At 39.4% G+C, this 19,167-nt stretch overlaps 1 protein-coding gene across 7 annotated transcripts in view; it reads right to left on the bottom strand.

Moving 5' to 3' along the window:
* LOC133660187 (protein cordon-bleu-like) overlaps positions 1-19,167 on the bottom strand; it is a 158,101-nt gene that overhangs the window by 24,284 nt on the left and 114,650 nt on the right. For all 7 annotated transcript variants that reach the window (XM_062063431.1, XM_062063432.1, XM_062063433.1 and 4 more), the window contains one exon: positions 1,395-1,977. In XM_062063431.1, coding sequence (XP_061919415.1) covers positions 1,395-1,977 — 583 coding nt within the window. The remainder of the gene's footprint in view (positions 1-1,394; positions 1,978-19,167) is intronic.

The following is a 19,167-nucleotide window of genomic DNA, read 5'->3' as shown; positions in this document are numbered from 1 at the left end:
CTGATTTAACTATCATTTTAGCCAAAGTCCGCCAGCTATACTTTGTCTAAGAAAGAAAGGCACCATAACAAACACACACCCGAACACCAATTTGTCAGCATCATAAGATTAAACATACCGTACAATCTATCAGATAGCTAAGAATTGTTAAGAATGTTAAGAATAAATCAATCATACAATTAAATGCACTGAGTCTATTAGATTGCTTAAAATGCCAGGAATTAACCAATTATCAATAGTATATCAGTGTGAAGCTTTTTAAACATCATCACAAACTGCTTGTTTCTTATTGAGCAAGTTAGTTTTGTTGTTTTATCATTTGTTCTTATTGCTATTTTAACTTTTTATATATATATATATATATATATATATATATATATATATATATATATATATATATATATATATATATATATATATATATATATATATATATATCCATCTTCTTCCGCTTATCCGAAGTCGGGTCGCGGGGGCAGCAGCCTAAGCAGAGAAACCCAGACTTCCCTCTCCCCTGCCACTTCGTCCAGCTCTTCCCGGGGGATCCCGAGGCGTTCCCAGGCCAGCCGGGAGACATAGTCTTCCCAACGTGTCCTGGGTCTTCCTCGTGGCCTCCTACCGGTCGGACGTGCCCTAAACACCTCCCTAGGGAGGCGTTCGGGTGGCATCCTGACCAGATGCCCGAACCACCTCATCATATATATATATATATATATATATATATATATATATATATATATATATATATATATATATATATATGTTTTGTTTTGCACTTTTCCTGTCCTTATTTTTAAATGGACTAAAGTAATTCATATTAATTAGTAATAATTTAATAGTTATTTACATTTTTGTAACAGCCTAACTTGCAACGTAGTTACAGTATAAATAAATATTTATAAATTAGTCACTTTTGTTGTTGGTGAGCACATGCCTCAATGGCTAAATTAGATTAGAGCTGCTGAATGTGTACACTTTATAATCCGACTAGTCATTAAGATAGTCGATGACTAGTCGACTATCAAAATAGTCAAAAGCGTCATTAGTTGCAGCCCCAATGTGCATTTATGACAAGAGGCTGACAATTTAAATACGTCCATGTGCACATCAACATGCGTGAGTACCTTCATACAATATGTGCACATTTCTGCCAAGTGATACGAGTTACGAGTATGGTCGTGGAGAGAATCGTGCTTGTAAGTTGAGGTACCACTGTATTCTGGGCTTGACCTGTTTTGAAACTATTTCTACTGCCTGCATCTTGAATCCAACAGTAATCATGACTGTGAGTAAAATGTCAATCATCTTGGGATCACTATTGTTAAAAATATTCAATAGTGACCAAATTTTAGGACAAAACAACAATTCTACATTAAATAAGCATTGATATTTACCCATTTCACTGTGTCTGTTCTCAGCTTCATCCACTTTAGGATTGAGGAATGACTCACTCTCTGTCCTGGAGATGCTAGTTGAAGCTGGCACTAATTTGCTGGACACATCGAGTTCCCTCATTTTCTTTATGGAGGTATTTGCAGGGGCTTGGGTCGGCACTGATCCGCTTGCAGTGCTGCTGGTCCGCGTACTATAGTGGGATAAAGTGTCATCCGTGTCAAGATCGGAGTCATCAGGGCTCCGGCTGACTTCAGAGCTGGAGTCCTGAATAACTTGGCTGTCAGAAGTGCTGCTGCTTGGGGTGGGGGAGCCACCTTTAGGGGTAACGGTGGAGCTAGATGGGGGATTAACTTGAATCCTCATGGATTGTGGCCTCACTGTTGACACAGTGGTGGAAGTGACGGTGGTTGACTGGGTCATGTTGTTGCGGAACGCTGGAGAAGGTTTTACACTTGCATGGTTAACAGGTGTGGGCGTAGAAAAAGCAGATGCTTTGTTAACATCTGGGGTGATGGAACTTAGAGTGGAAGGAGGAGCTGGAGCTTTTCTTTTCCTTTGCTGACTTTCTGAGCCATTGAAGGTCTGATGGAAAACAAAATGGAAAAAAAGGAAATATAGTTTGGTGAAAATGAATGATTGTAGACACTTTCTTGTTTGTGTTTGTGTGTGTGCACTTTCTATCCATATATTTCAACCTGTCAAATAATACTGTCAAGAGTGAACTACGGAGTAATTAAATCCAAGTGGAGTTTTGGCTAGCATCTGCAATTCACAACACCAGCATTCCTCTTAAATTATCCAACAACAAAAATTATAATGTCTGGCAGTAATACAATTAGTTTGATAAAGGAGTTCTTTGCATCACTATCATTCATTTTATAACTGTGACACACGTCGTATTTGTTCTAGGAGACACATAGGGCCTTACTGAAATGTAATGCACTCCCTCTAAATGACCTAATATTTTAATATTTAATCACATTCACATCAGGGTCTTTCACAGCCCACTGATAAGAGTTGTCATCTGAGATAGAAGCAAAAGTATGTACTTTCTCCTCAACAAGTGCAAGCATAAATGAAAAGTGGATAGCAGACTTTTGTATCATCCACTGGTAAGAGACAAAATGTAAAATGATATCAAGACATTTAAATTTGTGGCAACATGCATTCTGTTGGTGTTCTGTCAAAACAAAATTGACTAAAAGTAACAATTCATGACTGTACCTATGTTACAATGTTGAAACAAAGGAAGAACAAAAAAGAAAGGGCAAAGGAAAACTATGGAGCTATGGCACACATGTTGAATCCTCTTCACTTGACTATGAATCAAATTATAAACGCTACAAGCAGATTTTGACAGCGAAAGTGTCTAAGAAATCCGATTTACTGCCACAGAATAGTACTCTTTAATGCAGAACACCAAGGACATGCCTGGAGCTGCAACTGGTGTTACATCATGCAACAGAACAACAACAGGAAGATCAGTGCTACCTTGTGTTTTTTTCAGGTTTGTTTTATTTTGCAGTTCACCCATGAACTCAATGAACTAACTGCATTGCATGTTATGTAAATGTCCCCAACTGGTCGTCTTTCTACTCTTCCACGGTCCCCCACTTTGCCTCACTGACATTCTTACAGTCACATACCAGTGGATGTGGGCCAAAGTTGAAGCTGAAATGGGTGACTGACTTTCCAATGAAGACAAATGTGTGTATGTGGAGTGTGCACACGCATGTGTGCAAGCATGTTATTTTTTAATATATTCCCTGCAGAGTGAAACATAAGCCTGAAACCCAGCCCTGATAATGAAAGGAACAGATCAGCGAGCGCGCACACACACAAAGACTTTCCTTGCACACTTGGACATAATCACACAAATATCAGCACATGGACATACACACTAAAGGGAATGGTGCAGCTCATATCACAGGCTGAGTGCATGAGTAGATAAGGGGATCGTTAAAGTCATCAAGGTTAAGAGAGCGCTACTCTCATTGGCTGACTGGCGCCATGACTTGCAAAATAACACATTTTAAGATTATGTTGTTAGTGACTGAAAAACGTTATCTGAATGTATTACAGTTTATCACATTCAAGGTCACATGCATATAATATAATGTGTAGCAGCCTTTTGAGGCACCGCATTTGTGTAATGTTTGGACCAGCTTGAACAAGCCTTGTGGAAATTAGGAAAGCTATATTTAACAGTGCAAGATTCAACTTTTAGCGGATGGATAAATAACATTTTATTTGAAGCTAAGAGAAACAAAAGAGGCAGCCACTGAAGTAACGCCTCAAGTTAACCTTCTCTGATGACTACAATTGTGATTGTTGTGTCAAATGAGTAGTCTTGGTGGATCTTTAGGTAGTAATATTTAAAAAATTATGAATACAATTTCATACATTTAATACGGATATTCAGAAAAAACAGCAACAAAGACTCATAAATAATCATCAATGCTAGTGGCTATCAACTATTCTCGTTAAAAAATCCCAGTCTCAAACAGAAGTGTAAAAATACCTGCAAGGAAAGATTTACTTACTATTTTTTGTGTAATTCACAACTGCTTTGTAGTTGCAATTGTTTTCATTAAAGTGCAATTGAAAAACATAATGTGAGGACATATTTTTAAAATATATGGGTCTTTATGCAAAGGCAATTAGAAAGGCCTTGTCAAGAGAGTTTGGCATGTCTATTAAATTTTCCACTCCATGGCTTGAGTGGCATAGGGCCCCATGTTGGAGCATGTTGATCAGATCGGACCACCCATGGAGGCTTCAACCTGGTGGCGTGACCATTCATCAGTTGTTTTGAGGCGCTTTTGACGGGTGACGGGCTTTGTAACAGGGCAACAACATTACGGCACTGATGTGGAATGTGCAATAAAAGTATGTGCGTTCATGACAAGAGGCTTACAATGTAAATGTGTGCATGTGCACATCAACATGCATGAGTACCTTCATATGTGCATGTGTATGTGTGCACATTTCTCAGATAATAATAGAAGATGATTTGCCTCTACACAGCTAGGGCACTAAGGTCAAAACCATTGTAACAGTAGACAGCCGGACAGTTAGCATGTGTTGGGGTCATTGTGTGTATTTGGTATTATGGTCGTGTGCATTTGCATCTTTGACAAAAATATTTACTGTTAAATGTGTTGACAATATGTCTGGAAATGATTGGTTAAAAGAGACTAAAACCAAGAACTAGGAGACACATGGCTGACCCAGTTTCATCTACTTTGTCCTACTAACCCACTCTTTAAGAGATGACAGGTTTTCCAACAAGTACTGTGTAGTCAGGCATGCATATACCAGAAACTGAAAAGTAAGTACACTTAATTTTTGTTGTTTTTTAATCATTGATGGTGCATAATTCTTATTACTGAAGAGTGGCCATAATATAATAACTAATACATAATATCGTAATAAACTTAGTCAAAGGTTACCAAGTACATGCATCCATGAATGCATATTGTCCTGGCTGGTGTAACACAAATTTAGAAAAGTTCAAATGCAAACAGACCTTGTCACTCAAATGGATTTTCGAGACAACATTCTTCAAGGTCAGTTTTAAAAATATAAATCTTATAGTGTCTACTTGCTTTAGTCAATACAACCATGAGACCAAACATACAGTACAAAGGACATTACCAAACATAACTTTTTTATCACTTAGTAGCCAAATCTAAACTAGATTACTTGCTACAGTCTAAATAAATTAAACAGACTGTCAAAAGATTATTAGATTCTAATCTATTAGATTCAACAATACAACCTTGAACTTTTAAATTTAAAATTGTACTTATCTCCACTCACACTATTAAAAATGTAATAGAATATTACATACTAATATTTTTCTCACTGGTTGCAGCAAGAGAACATGCAAAACAGTTAAGTACTAGCATGGCAATGGTTAACATAATGATTTAATTTTTTTAGTGGTTTGAAATTTTTTTGAGGGCTGACTAACAATGTCAAAGCATTTTCCAGCACAATAATATGTTGGTGTGTTAAGGTCGGCAATAAAGTTTAAAAAGAGTGTTAGACTGTGCCTCTGTCAGAATGCTACTGTACATTACTTCCAAGAATGTTACATGAACAATTTCACCATTGAGCACTTATCCCAAGTGCTGAGTTTACAATCACTGAAATAGCTTCTTTTTTAAGTCTAATTACTACCGTGTAAATCAGCACCTGTGCTATTATGGAACCAGGTGTTGGTGCCTATCCCTACTCTAGATACTGTACTCTTCTTTCAAAAACCCAAATTCTACTGGCCTTTTTAAATACTAGGGGTGCAAGGATCCCTTGACATTGTTGACAAAAATCAACAAAAATTTGTCACCGATAAATTCATTTGACGATAATAGTCGATGACGTCATTACTTGTATTTTGCCGCACAGAAACCAACATGTGCGAGTCAGCGTGACCGATGACCAGCAACAAAAAGAGAAAAATGGGTACAAAAACACCACCGGTGAAAACATTGAAAAGAATGGGAACATTTCACTGTCAAAGCGGGCCTTGCTTCAAATGGCAGTACGTCTGTGATGCAGGAGCATTTAAAGAGGTGGCTTGTCGGATATCTGGAGGAAGCGGTCTCTGACAACGGAAAAAAAAAAAACAACAACAAAAAGAAGCAATATAAGAAAGTTTATATCATAGTTTTCACTCCATATATATTTGGTTTACTTGATTTCTCCTCACTTTTTATTAGGCAAAATACACAATTATGTTATTTGCTCATAATTCTTTTTCCTCAGTTATTTTGTAGTTATCTTCCCGCTTGCGCAGGAGCACAGACAAATTTACTTAAGAGAAGCATAGAGCTCAAAACTTTTACCATAAGAGGTAAAGTAGACAAAACTTGCCTTAAAAAATTACACTAACACTGTGCCTATCACTTTTGGGAAAGAACGAGGGGAAAAAACAAGACTGCTTTTCTCAACTGTGTTCCAAAACAGGATTCATGTTAGTTCAGCACTTATTGTACACATACAATATATTGTATGAAAACATTTTGAGAAGGCATTACCTCTAAAATAATCTAATCTTAGAGTAAATTGATTTAACTCCCATTAAATAACCAGTGGCTCTTTACACAGGACTGTTTTGGGCTGAAAACGAAAAAAAATACTAAGACTATATACTAAGGCCATGCAGAATAAGGCATTAATAAGTACTTAATAATGACTAATTAAGAGCCAATATGTTACTAATTTGCATGTTAATAAGCAACTAATTAATGGTGAATATGCTCCCCATACTAAAGTGTTACCGTGGATAATAGTGGGTGATGTCATCGCTCCCGTTTTTCCGAAAGGCAACAAACATACACGAGTCAGCACAACCGGTGACTGGTGAGCAACAGGAAGAGAAAAATGGCTGCAGCTTCTGTAACAAAATGGCGAGCGAAAACATCAAAAGTATGGGAATTTCACCCTAAACACATTATATAAAAGGATAACTTGCTCAATTTGCGGATGTTGCTTTTCACAGCAGTGCGTCTGTAATGTAGTAACATTTAAACGGAAACATGACGGACATCCAAAACAGTTCCTCTGTGTTCGCTCTTACAATAACAATGTAGCTACAGCTTGGTTATTACACAGGTTACAAAACGTAAATGGATGTATTATTGGCGGTTTTTGGTTGCATTTTCAAAGTGATTTAGAGGCAGAATGGATTGATCTCATTAGCTGCATTGCTAGCCACCTAGGACAAGCAAATTATTAAAAGTAAGAATGCTAAAAAAAACAAAAACTAGTCTTCTTGTCCTTCATAAGGATTGGTAGCGATAGGCAAAATTCCCAAAAAATGGTGCTGTTCCCCTTTAAATGGACATAAGTTTAATAAGATGAAAATCAGTTTTTTTCAGCAGCCTATCACAATGCATAAATACATGTCTAAATAGGGGAGTCTTTAATGTCTTTATTATTAGTTAGCACATGGCAAGTGTTTACGTTCTCTGATGATTCAAATAACCAGTAGAAATGGATGGACATGACAGAAATTATATCTCTGCCAAAAAATACAAACTTTAAGTAAATTGACAAATAGGAGACTTATATAATTATTAAAGAAGAGCAGGCAGCAACCCACTCCCTGTAACATCCAGGAAGAAATTATGTTAGCCATCTTGAAAAATGTCTCACCTATCAGCTACATGAAGGAGCCCAGAATTGTTAGTATTTAAATGTATGCCATATTTAGAAATCATTTATTTCATATCAATCATACCATATTGAGAAATCATCGATGTTAATTGTGTTACAAATTCAAAACAGGAAGTAAACATATGTGTTAGTAATTGCTATGAAGTGGAAAAGGGTTAGGATTAAATAAACTCTCTCTTCCTACTCCTTTTCGGACTTGTAAAAAGAAAGGAAAATATGTCAAATAAGTGATGTATCATATTGAAACTGTATACATTTTCAAAATAAACTTCAACCAACCAACAAATATTTCATGGTTCCTCAAGAGGAAACCTTACAATGTATTGAATCCATAAACTGATGTAAAATTGAGATGGCGAGTCATTGTGATGTAGAAAAATTCCCTATTTTTACCAATTTTGTAGGAGATTTGCCATATTTTGAAATTAAAATGTTGATGTTCCTCTTAGACACACATAGTAAAGGTGTTTGTGAAACCTCCTGATGTTGTTTGGTGCTAGATTAATAACCACCGCATGAGTGCTGCATTAAACATTATGTCGATACTGGTCTGACGTTTTCTAAAAGATAATGTTAAAAAAACAACTTCAAGCCTTGTGCAGCTGTTTACTGACATACATTTTTTATGTTTGGATGAATTTTACTGCAAATGAATGTCGGTCATCAGCCTCTTTGACTACTAATAATTGATATTGGTATCAGCCCTGAAAACATCATGTCGGTCGATCTCTATTAAAAATATATTTCCAAAATCGCCCTTTTATTGTCATCATTTGGTCCACGTCCCAGAACAAACGTTAACTTTTTAAAACATTTTTTTTACAGTGGCAGAGGACTCCTGGCCTCAACCGAGATGGAGTAACAGCAAGGATGACCAATCACACATATCACAGAGCCAATCAATAAGCTTGTGGGCGGTCTAAAGGGATATCAGGTTCAACATTGACCGTTTCCTGAATGGTCCCAGTTCTTGACACATCTCCTTTTAATACAGTATTGCAAAACATTGTTTTTAAACAGCAAAAAATTCAGGGGATCCAAATTGCCTTTTGAAAAAAACACATGCCCCACCGCCCTCCCCAAAAAATGAAGGCTGTTTAAACAGTTAAATAATACCACTGTTCATGGTAGCCTCAGACACATGAGGACATACAATACTTCTTATTTCGTCTTAAGCTGAAAAAGTTTGGGAAACCCTAGTCTTCCCGAGACATGACAAGAGTAAAATCACACCTGAAAGTCTATAAATGATGTTGCTTTCTAAATTATTTTGTGGGCTGATTCAAAATCGATTTTTTTTCAATTCAACACGATTCTCGATTCACAAACAATTTTTTCCCGACTCAAAACGATTCTCTATTCATTCAATACATAGAATTTCAGTAGGATCTACCCCAGTCTGCTGACATGCAAGCAGAGTAGTAGATTTTTGTAAAAAGCTTTTATAATTGTAAAGGACAATGTTTTATCAACTGATTGCAATAATGTAAATTTGTTTGAACTATTAAAGGCCTACTGAAACCCACTACTACCGACCACGCAGTCTGATAGTTTATATATCAATGATGAAATCTTAACATTGCAATACATGCCAATATAGCCGGGTTAGATTAGTTAAGTGCGATTTTAAATTTCCCCACGAAATATCCTGCTGAAAACGTCTCGGTATGATGACGTTTGCACGTGACGTCACGGATTATAGCGGACATTTTGGGACAGCATTGTGGCCAGCTATTAAGTCGTCTGTTTTCATCGCAAAACTCCACAGTATTCTGAACATCTGTGTTGGTGAATCTTTTGCAATTAGTTTAATGAACAATGGAAATAGCAAAGAAGAAAGCTGAAGGTGGGAAGCGGTGTATTAGCGGCCGGCTGAAGCAACACAAACACGTAGCCGGTCTTTTATTGTTTACATTCCCAAACGATGACAGTCAAGCTTTACCATTGGCCTGGGACAAGCTTTACCATTGGCCTGGGACAACAGAGACTCTTACCAGGAGGACTTTGAGTTGGATACGCGCTACCGTGAGTACGCAGCTGCGGCTTCCAAACATTTGATCGCTTGCCCGTACGTGCGTGCCGCTATGTGCATGTCACGTACGTAACTTTGGGGAAATATATGTGCTGTATGAACGGTGAACGGTACTTTGGGCTGTGGGATTGAGTGTCTTGTGCGGGTGTTTGACTTGTATTGGCGGGTTATATGGACGGGAGGGGGGAGGTGTTTGTTATGCGGGATTAATTTGTGGCATATTAAATATAAGCCTGGTTGTGTTGTGGCTAATAGAGTATATATATGTCTTGTGTTTATTTACTGTTTTAGTCATTCCCAGCTGAATATCAGGTCCCACCCGCCTCTCACAGCATCTTCCCTATCTGAATCGCTTCCACTGCCCTGTAGTCCTTCACTCTCACTTTCCTCATCCACGAATCTTTCATCCTCGCTCAAATTAATGGGGAAATCGTCGCTTTCTCGGTCCGAATCGCTCTGGCTGCGTGTGGGCATGATTGTAAACAATGTGCAAATGTGAGGAGCTCCACAACCTGTGACGTCACGCTACTTCCGGTACAGGCAAGGCTTTTTTATCAGCGACCAAAAGTTGCGAACTTTATCGTTGATGTTCTCTACTAAATCCTTTCAGCAAAAATATGGCAATATCGCGAAATGATCAAGTATGACACATAGAATGGATCTGCTATCCCCGTTTAAAAAGGAAAATCTCATTTCAGTAGGCCTTTAAATGAACCAAAAATATGACTTATTTTATCTTTGTGAAAATATTGGACACAGTGTGTTGTCAAGCTTATGAGATGCGATGCAAGTGTAAGCCACTGTGACACTATTGTTCTTTTTTTTTTTTATAAATGTCTAATGATAATGTCAATGAGGGATTTTTAATGACTGCTATGTTGAAATTGTAACTAATATTGATACTGTTGTTGATAATAATTTTTGTTTCACTACTTTTGGTTTGTTCTGTGTCGTGTTTGTGTCTCCTCTCAATTGCTCTGTTTATTGCAGTTCTAAGTGTTGCTGGGTCGGGTTTGGTTTTGGAATTGGATTGCATTGTTATGGTATTGCTGTGTATTGTTTTGTTGGATTGATTAATTTAAAAAAAAAAATAAATAAATAAAAAATATATTTTTTTAAAATAAAATAAAATTGATTTTTTAAAAATGAGAATCGATTCTGAATTGCACAACGTGAGAATCGCGATTAGAATTTGAATCGATTTTTTCCCACACCCCTAGTATATACATATACATATATATATATATATATATATACATATACATATATATATATATATATATATATATATATATACCGTATTTTTAGGACTATAAGTCGCAGATTTTTTCATAGTTTGCGACTTAAACTCAGGAGCGACTTATGTGTGAAATTATTAACACATTACCGTAAAATATCAATCAATATTATTTAGCTCATTCACGTAAGAGACTAGACGTATAAGATTTCCTCGGATTTAGCGATTAGGAGTGACAGATTGTTTGGTTAACGTATAGCATGTTCTATATGTTATAGTTATTTGAATGACTCTTACCATAATATGTTACGTTAAAGTGCCAACGATTGTCTCACACACACACTAGGTGTGGCGAAATATGTCCTCTGCATTTGACCCATCTCCTTGTTCACCCCCTGGGAGGTGAAGGGAGCAGTGGGCAGCAGTGGTGCTGCGCCCGGGAATCATTTTTGGTGATTTAACCCCCAATTCCAACCCTTGATGCTGAGTGCCAAGCAGGGAGGTAACGGCAGTGTTTCCCACACATTCATTTATTTGTGGCGGCCCGCCACGAAAGAATTAAGGCCGCCACAAATAGATTTTTATTTATTTATTTATTTTTGTCCTGTCCAGCTTCTCAGGCAAATCATAGTTGATGTAGATGCCCATATCAGCAGTTCAGATTTACTTTACAAAAGAGAAGTGTAGGATCAACAGTGTTTCCCATAAACTGCCAAGATACCTGTGGCGGTGGGGGCGTGGCTATGGGCGTGGTCACCATGACATCATCGAGTAATTTGCATAATTTACTACAATGATATGATTTTCTCTAAAAAGGCTAAAAAAATGTATACTTACTAATTAATAATAACAGTTTGGTTTTAAACGTCCATCCATCCATCCATCCATTTTACAATATAATTACAACACTTTATGTACATATTTATATACAGATTTGAACAATAAGTTATTCACTGAAATATATTTATTAATTGTGGTTCTTACAAAAAATATATCTTATAAAAGTATAAAGGCTAAAATGTCTCTTAAAGCTCTGCCCCTTTAATTAGTGCATACTAAATAATTTAACTTTAGCCTACTACTACAACCATATTATTTACCAGCAACATAAAGTGAAACAGAGGCAGAGGTGTCCTGCCACAGTCAGTAACAAATAAACAGAAAACAGTAGTGGTGGTAGAAAGACACAGAGCTTCATCAAACATCTGATCCACTGAACAAAGAGCTCCAAAAATCTTGATCCTACACTTCTCTTTTGTAAAGTAAATCTGAACAGCTGATATGGGCATCTACATCAACTATATGATTTGCCTGAGAAGCTGGACAGGACAAAAATAAATACATTTAAAAAAAAAACTATTTGTGGCGGCCTTAATTCTTTTGACACCAGCAGATGACATGGCACCCCAAACCATCACTGATGGTGGAAATCGAGGTCCCAGAGTCTGGAGGAAGACAGGAGAGGCACAGGATCCACGTTGCCTGAAGTCTAGTGTAAAGTTTCCACCATCAGTGATGGTTTGGGGTGCCATGTCATTTGCTGGTGTCGGTCCACTCTGTTTCCTGAGATCCAGGGTCAACGCAGCCGTCTACCAGCAAGTTTTAGAGCACTTCATGCTTCCTGCTGCTGACCTGCTCTATGGAGATGGAGATTTCAAGTTCCAACAGGACTTGGCGCCTGCACACAGCGCAAAATCGACCCGTGCCTGGTTTACGGACCATGGTATTTCTGTTCTAAATTGGCCCGCCAACTCCCCTGACCTTAGCCCCATAGAAAATCTGTGGGGTATTGTGAAAAGGAAGATGCAGAATGCCAGACCCAAAAACGCAGAAGAGTTGAAGGCCACTATCAGAGCAACCTGGGCTCTCATAACACCTGAGCAGTGCCAGAAACTCATCGACTCCATGCCACGCCGCATTAACGCAGTAATTGAGGCAAAAGGAGCTCCAACCAAGTATTGAGTATTGTACATGCTCATATTTTTCATTTTCATACTTTTCAGTTGGCCAACATTTCTAAAAATCCCTTTTTTGTATTAGCCTTAAGTAATATTCAAATTTTGTGACACACGGAATTTTGGATTTTCATTTGTTGCCACTTCAAATAATCAAAATTAAATGAAATATACATTTGAATGCATCAGTCTGTGTGCAATGAATAAATATAATGTACAAGTTACACCTTTTGAATGCAATTACTGAAATAAATCAAGTTTTTCAAAATATTCTAATTTACTGGCTTTTACCTGTATATACAACATATCTCCCTTTTTTAACTATTGTTTTTCTTTCCTTGTAAACAAAACAAAATCACACTGTAGATGTGTTGTCTGTCTAATTATAAATAATGCAGACGAGGCGTGTTGGCTGAGTTCTTGACGTTTACTTTCACAGCGTGGCAACATGCAACACTTTTCGGGCCTCCGCGCATGCTCGTAACTCCCGTTGCATGCTGGGTAGTGTAGTTGTTATATTCTCTAGCTCATAACATTTCATCCCCCATAAAGAAATAATGTTAACTCAATAAAGTGTATTTCTTTTTTTAGCTTTAACTTTTCATTTATTAGCATTGTAACCACATTTGCAAATAACTTTTCTCTTCATAGAATGTTCTTTCAATAAAGAAATAAAGTGCAAAAATGTCAAAGCATCATAACAAACAGTTATGTGAAATAGCAGCAGAAGTGCACTTTTTGGAGAGCTGTATTATTTTCAGTTTTGTGCCCAAGGGACTGATTTTAACAGCCCAATCCAGATCCCTCAAAAAATACTCCAATGACAATTTCAATTTAAAATTAGATGAGTGGGACTGGTCCCCTGTGCTCGCGAGCAACCTGGTCGATGTCGCTTGGGATCGCTTCAAAACGGCGTTCCTAAAGATACTAAATGACATGGCTCCCGTGAAAACAGTCAGGATCAAAGCCCGCTCGGAACCATGGATGAATCCGGACCTATTAGCTGCCATAAAAGACAGAGACAGGAAATACTCTGAATACCAAAAATGTAAAACAGAAGTAGATAAACAACCCAATAATATCAACCTCAAATTACTCCTTTCAACTCTCAAAAAGCAATGCAATAAATTAAGAAATAAGTCAACCAACCTGACTAAATCCTTAAAAAAAAATTACATTAATGACAAAATAGAGGAAAACACGAATAAGCCACGTGAGCTCTGGAAAATTCTCAACAACCAGCTTCCTGGTTGCAGCCAGAAACTTAAAACAAGACTCACCAACATCAGCATCAAGGAGGGTGACTCCCTCATTACAGACAAAATGGAGGTAGCTAGCAGACTTAACGCCTTTTTCACCAGCATAGCTGCAACTCTTGTCAACAAGCTGTCCCACCACTCTGGTCGCTTTGGTGTAGAACACATTAAAGCCTTCTACAGAAAGCTAGGAGTATCCAACAATGATTTCAAATTAGAAATGGTCACAGCTGATGAGGTGTTTAAAAAATTGAGCGCGCTCCACCCTAACAAGGCCACCGGCCTTGATAATATTCCCTCCAGATTCCTCAGGGACTCTGCCTCCATCATTGCCCCGATCATCACGCACATAATAAACCTATCAATTACACAAGGCCAAGTACCAAAAGATTTTAAGATAGCAAGAGTAACTCCCCTCTTTAAAAAAGGAAGCAAATTGGAACCTGGCAACTACCGACCTGTTTCTATTCTCAGCTCCATTTCGAAAGTAATGGAGAAAATAGTTTATGAACAGGTCGATAGTTACCTTGCCACTAATAAACTCATGTACAAATTCCAATCCGGCTTCAGAACTAACCACTCCACTGACACATGCCTTCTCTATCTGACCGACCACATCAAACATGAGGTGGACGCGGGCAAATACTGCGGCATGGTCATGCTGGACCTTCAGAAGGCCTTTGACACCGTTAACCACGCTATACTGTTGGATAAGCTCAGAGCAATCGGATTTAACAAAACCTCTTGGAGCTGGATGCAGTCTTACTTGGAGGGGAGGGAGCAGGTGGTAGAGGTGAACGGCACCGTGTCCCCCCCCCTCTCGGTGAGCTGTGGAGTCCCCCAAGGCAGTATATTGGGACCTTTACTGTTCCTAATATACATAAACGACATGTCATCGGCATGTGACTGTGAATTGTTTTTGTTTGCGGATGACTCTGCCCTGCTGGTATCCGGCAAGGACAAGTCACAGGTGGAGAAAATCCTCAGTGCTGAGCTCTGTAGAACCTGCACCTGGCTCGCTGACAACAAGCTATCCATCCACTTGGGTAAAACAGAATCCATCCTGTTTGGGTCCCACATCAAACTTAAGAGAGTCAATCACTTCACCATAAAAGTAGGTGACAGTGTCATCACCAGGAAAGATGAGGTCACCTACCTAGGTTCCATTCTAGAGGCTAACCTTTCCTGTGATAAAATGGCAACCAAGGTAATCAAAAAGGTTAACCAACGAACGAGATTTCTCTACAGAATTTCCTCTCTGGTCAACAAAAGCACCTTGAGGATTCTGGCGGGAACTCTCGTTCAACCCTTTTTCGATTACGCATGCACCTCCTGGTACCCTAGCACCTCCAAAACCCTCAAATCTAAACTCCAAACATCTCAGAACAAGCTAGTCAGGTTACTTCTAGACCTCCACCCCAGATCCCACCTCACTCCTACCCACTTCTCTAAAGTGGGCTGGCTCAAGGTGGAGGACAGAGTTAAACAACTTGCACTGAGCCTAGTCTATAAAATCCGCTACACCTCCCTGATACCGAAGTACATGTCAAACTACTTCCTTAACGTAAATGACCGCCATAACCACAACACCAGGGGGTGCTCCACTAACCACGTTAAACCCAGATTCCGAACTAACAAAGGTCTTAACTCATTCTCTTTCTATGCCACATCAATGTGGAATGCGCTCCCAACAGGTATAAAAGAAAGGGCATCTCTATCCTCCTTCAAAACCGCAATAAAAGTTCACCTCCAGGCAGCTACAACCCTAAACTAACACCCTCCCCGGATTGCTAATAATCAAATGTAAACAATCAAATGCAGATTCTTTTTCTTATGCCTTCTGATCTCTCTCTCTCTCTCTCTCTCTCTCTCTATGTCCACTACTTGATGTCCATATCCCCACCCCCCCACCCCACCCCCCCTCCACACTCCTGATTGTAAATAATGTAAATAATTCAATGTGATTATCTTGTGTGATGACTGTATTATGATGATAGTATATATGATAGTATATATCTGTATCATGAATCAATTTAAGTGGACCCCGACTTAAACAAGTTGAAAAACTTATTCGGGTGTTACCATTTAGTGGTCAATTGTACGGAATATGTACTTCACTGTGCAACCTACTAATAAAAGTCTCAATCAATCAATCAATCAATTTTATTTAACACTATATTATTATTTATACACCTATAGTGATCACAGAGACAGGTTGTTTTTGTGTTACTGTATATATTTGTTTCTCTGAAAAATCCCACTTAATATACTTTGGGTAACAACAGTCAATATTTATTTATTTTATTTTATTTTTTTAGGTGGGTAACAGTCAATATTTATTTATTTATTAGATTTAATTGTTTTATTATATAATAAAAGTGAGCTTTTGTTAAACCAAATATTGTGTGTTTTTTTCCATATACAACAACCAATCTGGACTCGATAAGAGAATCGATAAGGAATCGGTTCGATAAGAGGATTCGATAATAGGCTCGAACTCGATAATTCCTTATCAAACATCATCCCTACCTGTACTATTCAACATCTTCCTCCTGAGTGTCACCTGGCCACTGCACAAAGAAGTTGAGGGAAGCAGTGGTGTGCTGGTGGATTACAGGTTGGATGGAAGCTTATTTAACATCAGAAGCGGCTACCAAGGTCAAAACTGTGAACATTGTGGAATTACAGTATGCTGATGATTGTGCCTTCGTGGCACATACATCAGAGGCTCTGCAGGCGACGCTAACAGCTGCTGTGAAGGCCTATAGTAGACTGGGTCTCACTGTGAACACTGTAAAGACGGAAGTACTGTGCCAGTGGAACTCCCCTCCGCCAACTCGACCACCATCACCTGTCTTTAACATCGATGACAAGTCCCTAGCAATAGTCCCAGACTTCAAATATCTTGGGAGCATCCTCTCCGAAAACTGCAGCATGGACAATGATGTTCAAAACCGAATCAGGTCTGCCTCAGCCTCCTTTGGTAGACTGCGTAAGAGGGTGTATGTGAACAAAGACCTCAGCATACGTACCAAGGTGGCAGTCTACCAAGCCATCTGTGTCTCCACACTATTATATGGCTGTGAAGCTTGGACCCTGTATCGCCGCCACATCCAACAGCTGGAGAACTTTCACATCAAGTGTCTCCAGCGGATCCTTGGGCTGACATGGTGTGATCGTGTGCCACACACGGAAGTCCTGAGTAAAACTGGTACCAAGAGCATGGAGGCCACTTTTCTCCAGTACCAACTGCGATGGGCCGGCCACACCATCAGAATGTCAGTTGATAGACTTCCGCGACAACTGCTGTATGGTCAACTTCATCATGGCCAGAGATCTGCAGGAGGCCAAAAGCGGAGATATAAGGACCAACTGAAAATAACTCTCAAGAGGTGTGGAATACAGCACACACAGCTGGAAAGCTCTGCCTCAGATCGCCCTCTCTGGAGGCAACTCTGCCATGCAGGCCTTCAACATTTTGAAGAGAGAAGCGCAGCGAGGGAAGGGAAACGCCAGAGGAAGATGGGCCCTGCAGCCAAGACCACAACAAACACTAACTTCATATGCCCCCATTGCAATAGACCATGTGGCTCTCGTATTGGACTTTTTAGTCACCTCAAAACTCACCAATAGAAGAAGTGGAAGTCATCATCGGATACGATGGACTACCATAAGCAAGTAAGTAAGTTAGAGGGAAGGTTGCATGTCTACTTCCCACCTGCTTGCTAACCTCTCGCTTACAGACACAGCCACTGGCTAGCCCTTGTGGTGAACGGAGAAGCAGCCTTGTGCGTCAGCCTTCTCCTGCCAGTACACAGCCTCTCCTTCACCAAGACTCCTGTCAGGCCTCCACGTGGCCACACACGGTAACTAGGGCCCCGCGGCCCAAGGCAAACGTGGCAGGGGATCTCGGAGCTGCAGTGGTCCCCAGAGGCGTGATGCGCAGAACCACTTTGTGGCATCACCCAACCACTGCCTCGCTGCCTTGTGGGTTAGTCTGGGAAGACAAAAGGCTAGGGGAGCACACCCAGAGAGAAAAGCAAGTGATGGTAGGCGCACCATAGGCGGTCCTTAGACCGGAGCTCCGGCAGCCTCCTGCAGCTGTGAGGAGGTGCCGGTCGTCCTGGGTTTCCCTTGCCATCGGATACAGCTCCCCCCAGCGAAGAAGTGACGTGGGAGTCTGCGCGTCTCCCTCGTCGTAAAAGACCGCAATGGTGGAGTGGGCCGATGATGGTTGCATAGAAGCTCCACAACGGTCACAAAGGCGGAAGAAGGCTGCAGCAAAGATGGGCCCCCAATTGTCTTGGTCTGCATGCCATTGGACCATGGCCTTCTCTTTGCCACGGACAGTGTGGTGGCTATCTGTGCACCAGTCTCTCCACTTTAAAAGATTCCACGCACAGGTGTTCTCCTGAAGGCAGTCCCACCAGCAGGAGGTCAATCATACTTGTTTCGAGTGATCGTTGACGAAAGAGATAGAGAGAGAGAGAGATAGATACATACATACATACATAGTATGTATGTAGATAGATAGAGAGAAGTATATATATATATATATATATATATATATATATATATATATATACACACACATACATACACTGTCTATACTGTATATAGATGATATAGTTGTATATATAACCAACTTGCTTTGGTTTTTGGCTGAGACCAGGGATCTTGGGCTCGAAAAATTTGGGGACCACTGCTTTAGGCTATCAATCTAGCCTATCACATAGTAATTTGCTGATTACCCACATTTTGACACTAATGTCAGTTGAAAAAGTCAACTCAGAAAAGCGGATTGTCGGTCAAAAATGTTACCAATGTTTCGAAACCAACTTGTTGACGAAAAAGGCCTAACAGCTAATAAAACAGCACCGACTGCCCACTTCAATTCTTCTGACAACACAAGCACTATGGGAAAACCGAACTATGCAGCATTCTGCACTACAGCATGACTTTGCTATGCATGGACATCTATGAATATTCATCAGACTGTGTCAGACCGAGTAACAAACAAGTTTTTTGAGTAAGAAAGATAAATCTACTATTAAGGCAGTCAACAAGTCCTTACATGACCTTCTAATTATATTCTTTGAGCCCTCTGAC

Source organism: Entelurus aequoreus, linkage group LG11 (assembly GCF_033978785.1).
Source record: "Entelurus aequoreus isolate RoL-2023_Sb linkage group LG11, RoL_Eaeq_v1.1, whole genome shotgun sequence".
Lineage (NCBI taxonomy): Eukaryota > Metazoa > Chordata > Actinopteri > Syngnathiformes > Syngnathidae > Entelurus > Entelurus aequoreus.
This window is presented reverse-complemented; position numbering and strand designations above follow the sequence as displayed.